Source organism: Poecilia mexicana, unplaced genomic scaffold (assembly GCF_051168715.1).
Source record: "Poecilia mexicana isolate PSO_F unplaced genomic scaffold, ASM5116871v1 scaffold_20, whole genome shotgun sequence".
NCBI classification, from domain to species: domain Eukaryota; kingdom Metazoa; phylum Chordata; class Actinopteri; order Cyprinodontiformes; family Poeciliidae; genus Poecilia; species Poecilia mexicana.
Window position 1 is genome coordinate 8,837,275 of NW_028263389.1, and position 15,568 is coordinate 8,852,842.

The 15,568-nt window shown below is 36.9% G+C and overlaps 1 protein-coding gene across 2 annotated transcripts in view; it reads right to left on the minus strand.

The window, feature by feature from the left end:
* Nucleotides 1–15,568, minus strand: part of tpk1 (thiamin pyrophosphokinase 1) — a 70,589-nt gene that overhangs the window by 38,932 nt on the left and 16,089 nt on the right. For both annotated transcript variants that reach the window (XM_088001403.1, XM_088001402.1), the window contains exon 4: nucleotides 7,385–7,454. In XM_088001403.1, coding sequence (XP_087857529.1) covers nucleotides 7,385–7,454 — 70 coding nt within the window. The remainder of the gene's footprint in view (nucleotides 1–7,384; nucleotides 7,455–15,568) is intronic.

Consider the following 15,568-nt stretch of genomic DNA (forward strand, 5'->3'; position numbering starts at 1 on the left):
CATGTGCACAAAATAAACCCACTCAAAAAAAAAAAAAATAAATAAATAAAAAAAAAATCATGCTTAAAGATACAACTCCACCAAAATTGAAGAAACGCACGATTCCAGCTGCAAATCTCTCTCTCTCACGGAGGCTCGTTTAAAGAGAATGTGATCACACACACTAATATGCACAAAATAGCAGCAAATGTGTAGATACGCACACAGGCAGTTTTTCTGACTTGTTTTATTAAATAGAGAGCCAAAACTGCATCTTCATTCAGAAATAACCTTCATGTGACTGATGGGAGGAGATGTGTCACCGGGTTTGATCAAAGCTGTGCACCAGCACACAGACACGAAACGCAACACACACTCGCATCGCACAGACCTCTTTGTGACCTGCGTGCATGCCACATTTGGCTGCCAGTAATTGACCAGGCGAGATTCGAAATTCTGCATTTGTGTCCGTGTGTTTGGGCGTAAACGCTGTTTGCGTTTGTGTTTGTGTGTACGCATCTTGCGCTGGCTGACAGTCTTCACTTTCACATTAATATTAACTGACAGTTTAATTTGGATGGGAAATAGAGCATTTTACTAGCAGTTTGTCTGAGCACCGGTGGCGGGGATGGCAGTGTGACCTTTGTCTGTCTTTGCCCGTGTATGTACGCGAGTGTGTGTCTATTTGTCTATCAGTCTGCATTTGTCTATTTCTACCCCTGCGTCTTCCTTGTTAACTTTTTCCCCCTCATTTTCCCTAAAACAAAACTTTTTCATCTTTCAATTTTTTTTTCATTCCATCCTCCACGCTCTCCCAGTGATTGGACTATTTTTTGTCTAATAACTAATTTTCTCATATCTCTGAACATCAGTGAAACTGCAAAAAAATAAAACAGGGTTTCTTAACAAGATATGACTGAAGAGATTTTTAATGGGGATGTTTGAACTTGTCTGTACATGTCTTTGACCCTGCATGGATTACTGAAAATCCGCAATAAATTCAAAGTTGCACACCATGCTTTTTGTATTTGCTAAATGAATAAAGTTGTACTTTGCAAAATCAGTCCACCAAAATCCAAATGCACTGTTAAAAAAAAAGCCCAAAATATTAAAGGTATTTATCCCAATGAGAAGTATATGCAAACCTCTGCTTCAAACTGTATGTCCACATAATTTAAATTTAGTCTGTCATTTTTTTCAAGTATTATGTGAAAAACACTTCATTTGTGATGTCCTTTTCAATAATGGAAAAAATATGCCTCTGATTGCATCTCTCCTATCACTCCATTTTCCCCCAATCAAAAGGGAAAAGACAATGAAGTGGTAGATGAAGGACTTTGAAAACCACAATTACAGCTCATATACAAAACAATCCTAAACCAATGCAGCTGGACAAATTTAGCTCTCTGGCTCAGATGAATTGCAGCTATTAAGGCAAATTAGAAATGATAATGTACTTTCCCTACTAAAGTCTAAAAATACTACTGTCCAGCATTTTTAGACTTGCAAGTAATGTTTTTTTTTTTTTGTAATATGGTAGAATATCACATTGCTTTTCCAAACACCTGCCTGTTCCTAACATCTTAGTCAGGTAGTGAGAGTTGAGGCATAAATGGAAGAATGGAAAGAGCTATCTTTCGGTTCCTCCAGAGGAATGCCCTATTCTTGTCTCTTGGAGGTGCTATAAATGGATGGAAATGTACTTCACAATGACAGAAAGGGTAAGATTTTAAGGTTTTGAGAGCAAAAAGGAAGTGGGAAGCAGAAGTTTCCCTAATGAACAGCATCAGCGGGTTAAAAAAAAAAAAAAACCTAAAAAGGGTCACTCAATTCTGAGTGAAAGGAATCCATGCCAGTGAGAAAAAAAGTATCTTATATTGAAGCCTTTTTCAAACATCAGCTGAACAGAGAGATTCAAACAGAGTTGTATCCAGGTGGTAATCAACCTGGGAATCTGATCCCTCCAAACCAACACATTAATTCACCTCTTTTGGTATATAGATGAACTCTCCTGTTCTGGCTCCGTACATGACAGCAATGGTCAACAAAGCTGCTTAATTCCAACCTCACGTTATACCAATAAGCGTCATATCCTTATTGAAGCTTCTGGGCAGATATTAAAGGTACAGGACTCAGTTTTTGTTTGACTATAATGTAAATTGTTTACAAGTAAAAAGTAGACACAGAGTGCTTTCTGTTACATCATCGAGTCCATTTATAATTTTTTGTAGCTTCCCTATGTATCCTCCTCTCTACTCTTCCGATAAATACGTTGTGTCGTCTTTGATAATTCAATCCTACGGTCTTGCAGTTGTTATTTTGGGATTCAAAAACAGAATCTGAAACTGAAAGAAGTTGGATCATGAAATTTTGATCTGTCGTTTGTCCCTGTGCTGAGAAGCTTTTAACTCGCCTCCCTCAGGAGAGTTCTTCACTTATTTTCAACACTAGGATTACTTTAACTGCTGAGCGACTGACCACTCAAGTACCCCACACAACTCCACTTCATAAAACAAAAACAAACAGAACTCTTTCTGGTGTCCCCCTTCAGGACTCATTGTTCTTATGTTTGTTTTTAGCCCAAGAATAAATAATTCAACATTCACATAGATGCTAGTATTCATGTGTGTTCATGGTACATTATTAGATTAGACTTTGGCAGAACTTGTAATTCGTTGGGTATTTCTTCTAATTAGCCCCAGCAGCCGCATCATAAGGCTTTCCCTCCAACACTGCCTTGGTAATCAAATAGATAAGAGAAGGTGTGGCGTCGCTCTTTGTTTTGCTTGGTTTTTGGAATCCAATAACCACACGCAGTCAACATATTCCCCTCTTTACAGCTACATCTCATATATCATGTTCTTTAAGTGCATCTGTTAGTCATAGTTTGGAAAAGAAGAGTTGTAATTGTGTTTTAGATTTTGTACACTAGTAAATTTAACACAGGAAATTAAACGAAAGCATAGCACAACACGCACAAACACTCACTGCAAATAGGAACCCAATCCTCTTTAAACAACACAAAAACGTCTACATCGATATAGAGTAAATGTTCAAGAGACTAATGCTAGTTTGACACAACAGGGTATACAGTATGTTACTTCAGTTTTCAGTAGGAAGCACAATGTCACACAAATATTATTTTTAGACAACGCCTCATATCTAAGGGACCAACTGAACCAATAAGGTAGAATGTACAATGATGAATGTGAAAAACTGCAGCCAGTTGATGGATCAGTGACAAGCATCAACCACAGTTGTACAACACCTTCTATGGAGCAGAACACATGCCAACAAACTTACAATTTTTATTAAGTCATTCACAATAGTCGGGAGACGGTTTACCGCATAAATCCTATATCTAATTTGTGCAGACGGCTCACATTTTGTGAGTTTGAACAATGCACAAGGGAGTTTAACTATGAGTGTAGAATTAGAGATTGATTTTTCTTTCTGTTGGTAATTGTAATTGACGTCTGTGGCGCTTAATGGGTATGATCGCTCTAGAAAGGTACTTACTAAGCCCTTTTGTAAATGTATGCAGTTCAATAACATGTTATTCTTGGGACTTGTAAGTTACATTGCATTCGTATATGTGTCGAATACAAACCTGATCTTGCCTATTTCAAAGGGTTCCTGTCTTGAAGGAAGATGAGCTTGTGTAATTATTCCAATACAACTTCATAATTCATAATTGCCCATCTGAAACAACACTTTACAACCCAGCAAGCAGGGTTCTTTCAAAACTTCAGTCGTCACCACACAATGTTCACAGGTCCCTGCTTAATAGGTAAACAAAGGAAGTATATTTGTCATTCAACACATGAACGCCAAATGTGGTGCAAAGACAAACCAACAGCAAGTCAGTCTGAGATTTTTCTTCAGCTCTAACTCTCATGAAATAAGAAGCCTTGGGCTTGACAACTTCATTTGCTAAAGCTGACAGCATTATCTGCTCCAAGCCCTGATACATACACAATAATATGCTGACACAACTGTGCTCAGAAAGCCTCTTCCTCTCAGACTCGCGCTTAGTCAAATACTGACACAATCATATTCGCTTATGTTTGCAACTCCGTCAAACTGCGCGCACACACATGCCCACAGCTGGAAGTGCTATAAACTCTGCCCGCACACAATTACCTCCTCTGACATTCAGGAAAGATCTCCTCCATGCTCATCCATCTTTTGACTTATACACTCAGAAGATTAGATAAAATGCACAAATTAGGCAAAATACTATTTTCATTTGAAGCTGGGATAATACTCGGTGACATTTACAGGAGAGCTTGAGGATGCAGCTCTAATGAAAAAGTTATGAGCTTCAATAAAAGCAAATTTAGCTCAGGTTCAGTACATGCAGTTAGCTTTACATTGCTGTCGCACAGTCGTTTTGCTAAAAAAGTGAAAATAATCGAAGAGATTTATTTTTAAAAACAAGTGCATGGCATAGATTGCTGTCATTTTCAGTTCTGTCACCGCATACCAATTACACTAAAGTTACAATTTTAGTTCCATTTTAAAAGGTGGATCGGTTTGCAATACTAGATTAAAGTGCTGAAAATTTTTCCACAGTTTGCTTTCATAAGAGAAAATAGCATACAACTTGAACAACTTGAAGAAATAAGTTATTTAGAAAAGAAGCACATCTTTAAGTAGACATGGAAAAAAAAGAAAAATGAAAAACATCTTGGCTGAGTAAATACTCAAGAACAGAATTTTGCAGCACCTAAATAAAGTAAAAAAAAAAACAAAAAAAAAAACAACAACTTGAGATTGAAGAAGGCAAAAGTGTCAAGAGGAAAACCATTAATCCATAATCTCAAATGCATAGTGTGAGTATGTTATATCCTTTATCTCTCTCTCTCTCTATATATATATATATCTATATATATATATATACACTGAGCCAGACTTCTTAAATAATAAGTGGGGTGCAGTCTTTATGTGGTTCAAAAATATGCCATATTTCTTTTAACACCACCACAATGTGAAGTGGAATCATTGTCACTTGACTGATCGTGAAAGCAGAAAGCCTTAGCCTACAGCACACCCTCCACTCTACATCCCTAATGTCTACCATTAATGTTGTTTTGACAGAAAATTACGTGGCACCTTTCTTTTAACAGCGGGATGCCGTCCACCCACTCTGTTCTGGTGACAGCAGAACGCTCTGTGGAGACTGAGCAAGAATTTTTATTATCCTTTTTTTTTTTTTTGTTCCTACTTGAATATCCACAAATGGGGTCAAATGCACCCCTATCCACACTTCACTAATTAAGGCCATTATTATTTTCCCCCATAAGGCTTTCCGTCATTTACTTTTTTTGAAAGCATGTAATGCAGTAAATTTAAGTTATTTGGTTGTAAAAAAAAAAAAAATAACTTTCTCCTCATATGGAATTAACTTACAGCACACAGACTTTTTCTTTATAAAGTTGGGACTTAGAGAGGTAAAATTGATGTGTGAAGCTCTATAGCGTTATTTGTGAAAATACTTCATGTGAAGGTAAAAATGTTGAACACGCAATCCTCTAAATGCTGTGACCTTGTTTGTTTAGCATACTTAAAGTACATACAGATATACACGGACATAAATTATGCATCAAAAGAAGCATTTCATAGCAAAATACCCAGAAAAACATGACAATGGTGCTTCATGTAATTAAAGTGGACCTCTCTTTAAGATTAGCACAAGGCACAAAGTGATTTTTGACCAGTAACTTCACATAATTGCACCTCTAATGATCTTAAATTGGGCCTCTTGATTGAGAGGTAAAAAGTGTGCACCGCTGTGGTGATTTCCACTATCGCTTCACAGCATCAAAAACTCTGGTTCAAATCTCAGCTGAAGCCTTTTTTCCAGTGTTTTGAGTGGATGTTGTCAGTTCACCATGGCTTTCTTCTTCACTCCCTAAACACAAGATTCTAAATGTTAAATGTATTGGTGATTTATTTCTAAGAATATAGTTGAAATTGTGTTTCAAACTGTACAAATTTAGAGGCAAATTTCCATCACCAGAAATTTTTTTTTCGCCGAAGGCATTCACAATGTCGAGGGTTTACATTCTAATTGTCAGGATCCTGAGTCATGAAGGTATTGTCTATTTGGCAGGGATCTGTACAGGGATTGGTTTATCAAAAAATTAAAAATACTTTGAAATAAAAACATTTTAATTGTTATTCACATAAACCAAAATCCCCAAATCTGATTGTAGACTAAAAATGAAAATAATTTAAATTGAAAAATGTTTGTTGAGCTTTGGCTGCTAACTAATAATAAAGCCATTGCTATCGTCTTAACAAGAGTCAATTTCTACCACAAATTGCTAAAATATAATTGTCATTCAAAACAATTGGCCCTGATCCCCAACTGAAAAAGCCATTTCTCAGTTTTATAATACGCAATTATACTTTCCGTGGTTAGAACACAATTATTATAGAAAGCAACTGTCTGATGGCACTGTTTCTCTGTTGAATTGCTGAAGAAAAAATGTGATTTCAAATAAAGTTCCAATAACTATGTTTCTCCATTTATCATGTTAAACTTTTAGCCTTCAACATTTCTTGTTAAAATCCACAAATACTGACGACATGGTTAACTTGTATACTTTTGTAATTTTAACTACTTATACATTGATGAATATACTATAAAAAATGAGTAGAAAGTTGATCATTATTTTAGTATGTGCCTAGACATATTCAGATTTTACAATAATTTATCAAGAACAACATTTCAGAGCTTTAAATTTCCACTGCAGATTCAATGATTACATAAATTTGTTTAGTAAAAAAAAAAAGAAAAAAAAGGGACATAATTGTACTAAATAATGACACTTGGCAAACATGTCCTTACCTCCAATGTCAACAGCTTCAAATGGTTGTTACAGCTGTAGAATTGCAAGGACATGCACACAGTGAGACAAACACAGACACATCTAACATCCCATTCGCACCCTGATGAAAAGCACACACACTCCATGCTCACACTCTGGGTGTTAATGTGAAAGTCTCGACACTTCAGGGACCCAGTGATCCCCAGATCCATCTCTGTCCTGACAGCAGCCCTCCATTAGCCGTAAAAAAAAAAAAAAAAAATGCTCCTGCAAATTGCCAACCTATGCTACTTTATCAGAAACACACCCTGCACTCACATATAAACGGGGCACATTTATTCACCTGGAGCACAGAGATCCATTAAACAATCATAGACATGCAGCCAGATAACGGCTTTAGATGCACAATGTGGTTTGGAAGCTGCAGCTGTTCGAGTTTCCAGACATGCAGAGAGAAAAGCTTCTCCGTTTCCTGGCAGTTTTCCAAAACACACTGTTATGCACAAAGTTAGGCGTGCGAGTCAAAACACTAATTAACTTATTCAAATGTGAAACTAAGGCTAACTCACTTGTCACGATCTCCAGCGGTGATGTTATAGAGTTGATTGGCACCTCCATCAGCACATGCCCTCAAGAGAGCTGACGAAAAAAAAAAAGACAAACAACCGTACAGTCTGTCAACTTGTGTGACTCAATGAGAAATTGCTGTAAACCTCAGTGTAATTATTGTTAAAATACAAAACGCCTCTCATTCTTAGGCGTTTCAAAGCTAACAGTGGTATTCTTTGTCTTTGAAATTGGTTTCCACCTCAGGTGGCCTTTTGAGTGAGTGTGCCCTCAAGATATGTGGATTCTTGAGTCAATTGCAAGATGCCAGAGGACCTGCAGAAAATCCATGCATGCATTTGGAGAAAACACTGAGCAAACAAAGTTCTTCTTCCCAAAAGCCCAACCATGCGAAGCCCCCATCTCTTTGATGATCAATAACCTTTGACCCTCAACAGAAGCCTCATTTGAAAGGAAAGAGTAGGGTTGCATAAAATGAAGAAAATTTAATTTTATACACACCATTAAGTACTTTAAGATAAAATACTAGCATCATCCCAACCCTAAATATCCAGACAGAATACAATTACAAAAGCTTGAAGGGAGTAAAAGAAAGAATGTGTGATTAAATATTTGCATTAGCACAAATTATAATTAAAATGACAAAAACAGCAGCTAGATATTGCATGTTAACAAATAAGCCGGCTGCTGTTATTTAAATGTACTCGATTAACAGATTACCATTAGGGTTTGCCACGCCTACTTGAAGAAAAAAAAACTTCTAACAGATTTCTGGTGTAGCACATTCAGTTTTATGTTGAGGCAGTAGACAGGACATCAGCCATCATCTTAAAGAAGCAATTTATATTGTCTGTTAATCTGAGAAGGGTCACAAGGATCTTCCCACACTTTAGAGTCCATAATTCCACACCAAGGAAGAAAAAAAAAAAAACAAGAAGACCGTTTGCCATTTTCCCTGGACTGAAACTACATATAATAAAGTTTATCCTGTGGTCAGCCTGTGCAATGCTCAGACAAATTCTAAAAGAACAACAACAAAAATAAATCGAGTCAGACTCCACAGGCACTAGATGGCATATTAAATGTTAAAAATCATATAATAAAAAAACAAGCTTCAAAAACCACAAACAATTGATTGGGCAGTGTTGAAAAAACTACAGCTATTGTGAAAAAAAAAACAAAACAAAAAAAAACAACACACGCCCTGCAGGTTTGATTTAAACAGCTGCATCAGTGTTAACTGCTGTCTTTACATCAACCTTAAAAGGAAATAACTATGTATACTATATATATATATATATATATATGTATAATTTTTTGTTTGTTTGTTTGTTACCTGCGCACCCACTTTAGCTTGCAATGCGACTTCACTGTACCATGGTATAACTTACGTAATCAAAATATCAGACCAGATGTTTAACAGGTAAACTGTAGCTAAATAGTATTATGCAGCAAAATAAGATATTAAGGATCAAAGGGTTTTTCTGAACATAACTTTGTCTTCCTTCGTTTTCTGACGCATAAAGGAAAGACATAGTACAACTTTGAGTTGTACTATATCAACTAATTTATCGTAGTTGTCATTATTAAACGCATGCAATGCATGCCTGATCAATGCATGTCTGATCGAATTGAAATTGCTTTTATAAATTTATGACATTTGTTGTGAGCTATGTTAAATAAAGTGAATTAAACTGAATGTATTGCAGCAGAGACGAGCTTTTTATGGAATAAAGTAATCAATAATTAAAACGAATAATTTTTAGACATATTTTATGTATTGAACTTTAGAATCTCAATGAGAAACGGTCCAGCATTCTCGTCTCACACCTAATTCATGACCGTTTGCTTTTCATTCCTATAAAAGGTTTCCTCCCAAACTCTACTTGTGGCTTTTGAATAAATCAATTTAATAAAAGAATGGCATAACAATGCGCAATTTAAATGCTGCTCCTTTAAAACCAACATCGGCAATGAAGACTTTTTAGCTGAATAAATGAACTTAATTCCATTATATTCAGTAAATGTATTGGGTTCAAATAAGGTTTAAATTAGCTAAAGTGCAATTGCTGCAAAATGATTAAAAGCAGTCCAAGCTGGCAGTTATTTTCAACTTCTGAAATGTTATTCATGATTAACTAAATTAGATGCAAACTATTTGCAAATGCATGCTCTTTCATGGCTTCTGTTCTTCTCAAATTGAGTAGAAAGCCTATTTTTTTAAGGCCCCCTTTCTGTTCGGGGCTGCTGTTGCGCACACTCGGGGAAACTTCAAAGAATCAGACGGTGTTCTCCGCTTGCACCTTGTTCAAAATTAAGTCATGAATGCACCAAAGAGACGGGCAACACTTGTACGTTTGTTCCACTTTTGCCAGTTGGGTCCATCCCAAAGCCCTGATATAACTCTGCCATCTACATATATACATGTTCAGATATTATTATAATTTTTGTTTTAAATTTATTTTTAACTCTACTTTTACAAAACCTACATTGACTGAATGTAATTTGAGGTGTTAATTAAGTCATCTCAAGCCGGCGTATTTAATTATCAAACCAACACAGGGGGAGACGCTTCCTGGCGACAGGAATAAAAATCACACTTCAAGAAGAACATATTTTGTTTCCAAATTTAAATAAATTATAAATATAAGTAATCTAATTAACCAGCAAGTGCTCTTATTACAAAACAGACAAGATCTCAGAGTTACTGCTAAACTTCACACCTTCCATGCAAATGATATCACACTGAAGGCATAATTACTCTTTAAAATATGTTAGGAAATTCATGTTCCTCTTCACACCAAAATTACATAACTCAATATTCCTAATATAGATTTAGGACATATTTTTGGTTTAGGATAGTAGATTTAACGAGGACAATGATTATTCATTCTTGTGGGGGAGCGGGTAGAGGGGTGAGAAGTCAAGCTGACTGTGACAAACAAGAAAAAGCTGTTAAAAGTGCGTTATTCCCAATCACGACTCGGCGTCTACGTTTTGTGTCAAGCAGTGATTGGAATGTATGTAAATAAGTCATTATCTCTTACAGAGAGAAAAGGCTGAACAGAATTCAAATGACGACTTCTCGAGAAAACGGGAAACTTCTCCTTGAAACCTGACGACAAAACGTAAATCCATCACTCGTAAGTTGTTTATAAGTGTGTGCACATGGACACGCAAACACACACAAACACTTATCCAACTACTTGAAAACTGTCCAAGGTCCTAGAAGACAAGCATGTTTAAAAAAACAAAAACAAAAAAAAAACAGTTTATGGCAATATAATAAGTACTGTATATGCTTAAAGATAAAATCCAAACCCAACATATTGTGAGACTCTGACCCTAAAGAAATAATTACAGATAGCAAAACTCTATAGCTCTAAAAAAAAAAAAAAGAAAGAAAGAAAAAGAAACTTGAATGGAGAATTTCAATGTTCTAACCAAAGTGTTGAATTCAGGGGTTTTCCCATCAGCTTATCGCAGGTTCATTCTTCATCTGACATCAGAATTACAACCTGCACATTACAAAAAGCAGGTTTAGCAGCAAAAATCTCATTGTTGCGAATTAGTTTGCAGGGGGTTTTGTTTGAGAACTTTCTCTGTGTCATGCTGCTGGAGTCTGTGAGCTACATGCAAGACAGAAAAGGGGCAAAAAAGAAGGCAACTCTCTACTTATCAGACATGGCAAATTTCATAAAAGATTCACTTTTAATAAATTACTTTAATTTTAGTTTGAGAAAAGTGAATCTTCTTTTCTCCGTTCTTGTGGTTTAGCTACAGATCGATGGAGAGGGAAAAGGCAAGACTGTGCCTTTTCTTTATCTTTTTGAAAAGTTAGGCTTGAAAAGTCGGATGTGGTCAGCATAAAATTTATGAAAAAAAAATCCAGAAATGGCTGTCCAACACTCAAAAACCCCTCTTGCTCTTGTGGAAAGAAACCATAAAGTTGACTATTTGTAGTATCTGTAAGGGCTGTATTGATTATATCAGAGGAAGCACAGAGATATATGAGGCGTGTTAAAAATAAACCATATTTTCCCTGACATGTCAAGACCTCTCTGCAGTTCATTCGGGCTGTAAAAGAGCAACAGAGACAGCCTGACTTTAAGTTTATAGCAGCAAAGACAGTCTTTTTTATCCTTTTGAGTTTTCAACCTCTGTCTTTGAATAGATATGGTGGGTTTAAACAATCTTTTGGCCTAAAGTTAAGGGCATATTTATGGTATAGTCTGTATGATGACTACATTCTGCTGATGTACTATATTTTTTTACTTAAGTCCATAAATGCAGATCAAAATATAACTGTAATAATCTGTATTCTCTATTATTGTACAAGCAGTAGAAATACTTATTGCTCTTTTTTTTCTATAAAAGCAATTAGATCATTATATAACTACGATACCATAGTATTTATGGTATTTTTACACTAGAACATAAATCTATTGGGAATCTTCTCCCTGCTCAAGTTCAATTCTCAATTTGTTTAATCAGTGTGTTTGGACAAATTGAGGAGGAAGGCTTCAGTATGTTCTGTTTAAGATACGCTTTCAATTTAGTAATGTTACACTATGAGAAAATGAAGTAGTGTGTGGTTGGAAAATGGTCTTCTAGTTTGACACAGCTGTTCTAAACACACTGTTAAGCCAGACAAATATTCATAAAACATCTGCTTAATGTTCCCTCAAACTTTCCACAAGACTTGTGGGAGCTTTTGTCTTTCCAGATATCTTAATGTCCCGTTTGTCTTTATTACACTAAACAGCTAAAGTGGGTAATCTGAACTTGAGAAACATCATCCCTCCATCTGCACTCCATCCACAGGCGGCAAAATGCAATTACAGTCACTCCCTCACTGGAAAAAAAAAAAAAAAATTCTGTTGGTTGTTTTGGAGTAGTTCTTCCATTTCTGTTTCACACAACATTTGAGTTAAGCAATGCGCGACAGAAATTCAAAACGGAGGATAATAACCATTAGAAAGGAAATTAAAACAGTTGGGAAATGTAGGAGAAATTTCTTTTAGTGCCACCTTACATCCGAGTGTCTGTGGATTCCCTTTTGACACAAACAACCCAGGTAAGCACTGCTACCAAATGACTGACATCTACAAATGTTACATGCTAGAACGTACCTCAGAGGCTCGACTGTGCAGTATAAAGGGTTTTAGAGATCTGTTAGCACCTTCCTGTCTGACATCAAAGGGCAGTTGGAGGTAAAAACTCTGTAGCAACACACAAAAAAAATACTTTGCAATTATTATTCTTTTAATCGTAAAACTCCTGACGACAATATGACACGGAGCCGTGCTGGAAATGCAGCTCCAGTCAAGAGCGATGACCTTGTAAGTAAACTACCCATTGTAATCCCTTCCCAGCAGGTTTAAGAACCAGCTACTCCTGTCACTCACAGCTGAATGATAGATAATACACTTCCTCACACTCCGCTGAGCCCTTTAAGTGCTTTCATTTATGCCGCTGTTGAGTTGCAGAAAAGGTAAGTGTACACAACAACATGGTGACTGTGGAGCAGGCCTGTATTGATGAGGGTTCGGGGGGAAGATTAAAACCTGTCAAGTGGGGGCTTAAGCACAGAGAACGAGAGGGCAAAGTCACAAAAAAGATCCCAGTCCTTAGCATCATGTGTGATGTCCTCCCTTCATCTTTCGCCTCACCTCTCTGCCCCTCCGTCTGTCACCTTGCCTCCCAGATCCACCATGATTTCTACACTGTTCCCCACACTTGATTGATCTCCTGCACAAATATTTCATTTTCTTTCTTTCTAGCTCCACTCTGTTGCTTTGCAGAGCCAGCAGGGTTCTTTCGGTCTTTCTTACTCGAGACGACCCAATTCCACCAACTCATTCTTGCTGCGGCAGCCTTGCTGGAATTAGAGCTTTAGCCGCGGTTTGCTGTCAATCCTTCCAAAGATTTTCTTTTTAAACTCCCGATACATTTATTAATGCCGTTCGGCATGTCTTCAAGCGTGCTGTGCAGGACGAACATCTGCTTTTTGTTCCCAGCAACTTTTCACTTCGGCTGACTGGCACGGCTTGCAGGTGCGGTGGCGTTCTCAGACTTCAACAAGGTTATTAGTATCAATAAATGATGAACCGAGGCACTTGTAATCAACACAGGCACATTGTTGTTTGCTTCGCTGCAATAACCACCTGCGCTGATTGTGTTATTGAACTCCTTGTTTGCGGTGTTGCGCAATGAGTCGATGAAGCATCTTAGAGTAGGTAAATGGGGGACTGATTTAGCGAGCAAGTGAATGAGTGGATGACTGATGGTCTAGACGAGAGAGGGGTTGCGTGATTGAGATAAGCCGCTTGATCCGACTTAACAACATCACACTCTTGAGTTTCCCCTTTGATCATCTTTGGCAGCCTGTATCACTCCGGTGCTCCCTGCTGCTTCACCTCTCCCACAGGTAAAGAGTCGGGGCCCGAGGGGCCGCACATCAGAAGACCTGAGAATCAGCCATGTTTATTTGTGGTAGAGCTGCGTATTTCAAGATGGCTATGATGCCCCCAAGTGAACAACCACCAGGAGAGTGACACGCCATAAGACACGCTTCGTGTGCAGCGTGACATCTGCTTATCACATAAACTCCATTAAAAATACATACCATTTGAAGCAGGGAAAGATAAACTTGCTACAAGGGTGTTTACAATCCAACATGAAGAGATTTGAGATCTGTCCATCACACGTAGCCATCAGCCCGTCAAAACTTCTTACACAAGTCCAACGCGCATTGCCGCCTACAGCAAATTTAATTAAGAAAGCCTTCCATGTTTTGAGATCCAGAATACAGAATTGCTTGTGACTTCAGAAACCCCCAAAAGTGTCTGTGAAGCGTCCTCTCTAACATCAAACACACCAGGAGGGGGCAAACTGCTCTGTGACAGCATCAAGCTATATCATGCTGACAAAGTACATCTATTGCTTGATTTAAAAATTTCAATAAGATTAATTAATTATTTTCTTGTGAAAAGTCAAAGGAAGAAAATAATGACGAATTCTGGCTCTTGGAAAACTTCTTACATCTAGCCAGACTTGGCTTGTTTGGGCCATAACCTACATACTGCAGACTTTGCAAATCAACACTGAATGTCAACAAATCAAAAGAAGGATACGAAAAACTGTAAGCACAACATTTTTTTCTGGTGTATTAAATTACAATTAAAGTGAAATAAAACTTTGAAAAACAAGGAGCATTACTGAGAAACAAACAGACCTTTAAGATGAAAAATATTGAGTAGATCATGCTTCGGGTTTGTGGTTGAACCTTTTAAGAGTTAATTAAATTTTAACAGCAGGATAATAATGATTAAAACACTTCAAAAACCACAATGTGTCGCTTTAAGAGGATAAAGTCAAAAGGAGAACTGAAGAATTCGAAATCTCCGACATAATTGCCATTCGAAGAAAGGTCTCAGAGGAATATTGTGCAGGTTTATAACGATTTATCAGAAGCTTCATAACTCCCAATTAGACCAAATAGTTAATTTAGATTAAATATTGGTGGGAAAAAAACACTTACTGTCTTGGTAGTTTTTAATTTTTAACAAAGTTTTCTTTTAGCCCTCGATTGAGCCGTGCTGGAATGTTTGATTCCCCACATTTAAGAATTGTTAAATGTCTTCCTTAACCGACTTACAGAAATTCAAAACAATCTTTATCTCAAAGAGCAGAAAACATTTAGCATGAAACAGGATGATGTGATTTTCTTTGTCGAATGCTACGAAACGTTCTGCGAAGGTTGTCTCATGTCAAGCCAATGTCGAAGAAAGTGTGACATTGCGCGGATGAGATGGAGAGGGCTTTGGTGCCGCTCAGGTTTTCGCTCAGACGATAAGAATATCAAAGACCTGTTCATTAAAATTCAATCAGAAGTGGTTTCTACTGGCTTTAATCAAACTTTGTCTTCAAAGTTAAGTTTGTTTGTGAAACACCTTGCCAAATAAATCTTTGTTGGTTCCATTTTTATAAATTATAATGGATTGCTTAATTGATGTTCCATGGCCTTAACATCCAAATAACCTGATTCAGGTCACTTCTCTATGTATTGCTCCTTTTGCAACAAATTAAAAAAAAAAAAAAAAAACTTGTCAGTCTCATTTTAATTTACATACATTTTCGGTTTGGTGCATTGTTAGATGCAATTAGTAGATTAAAACTAAATT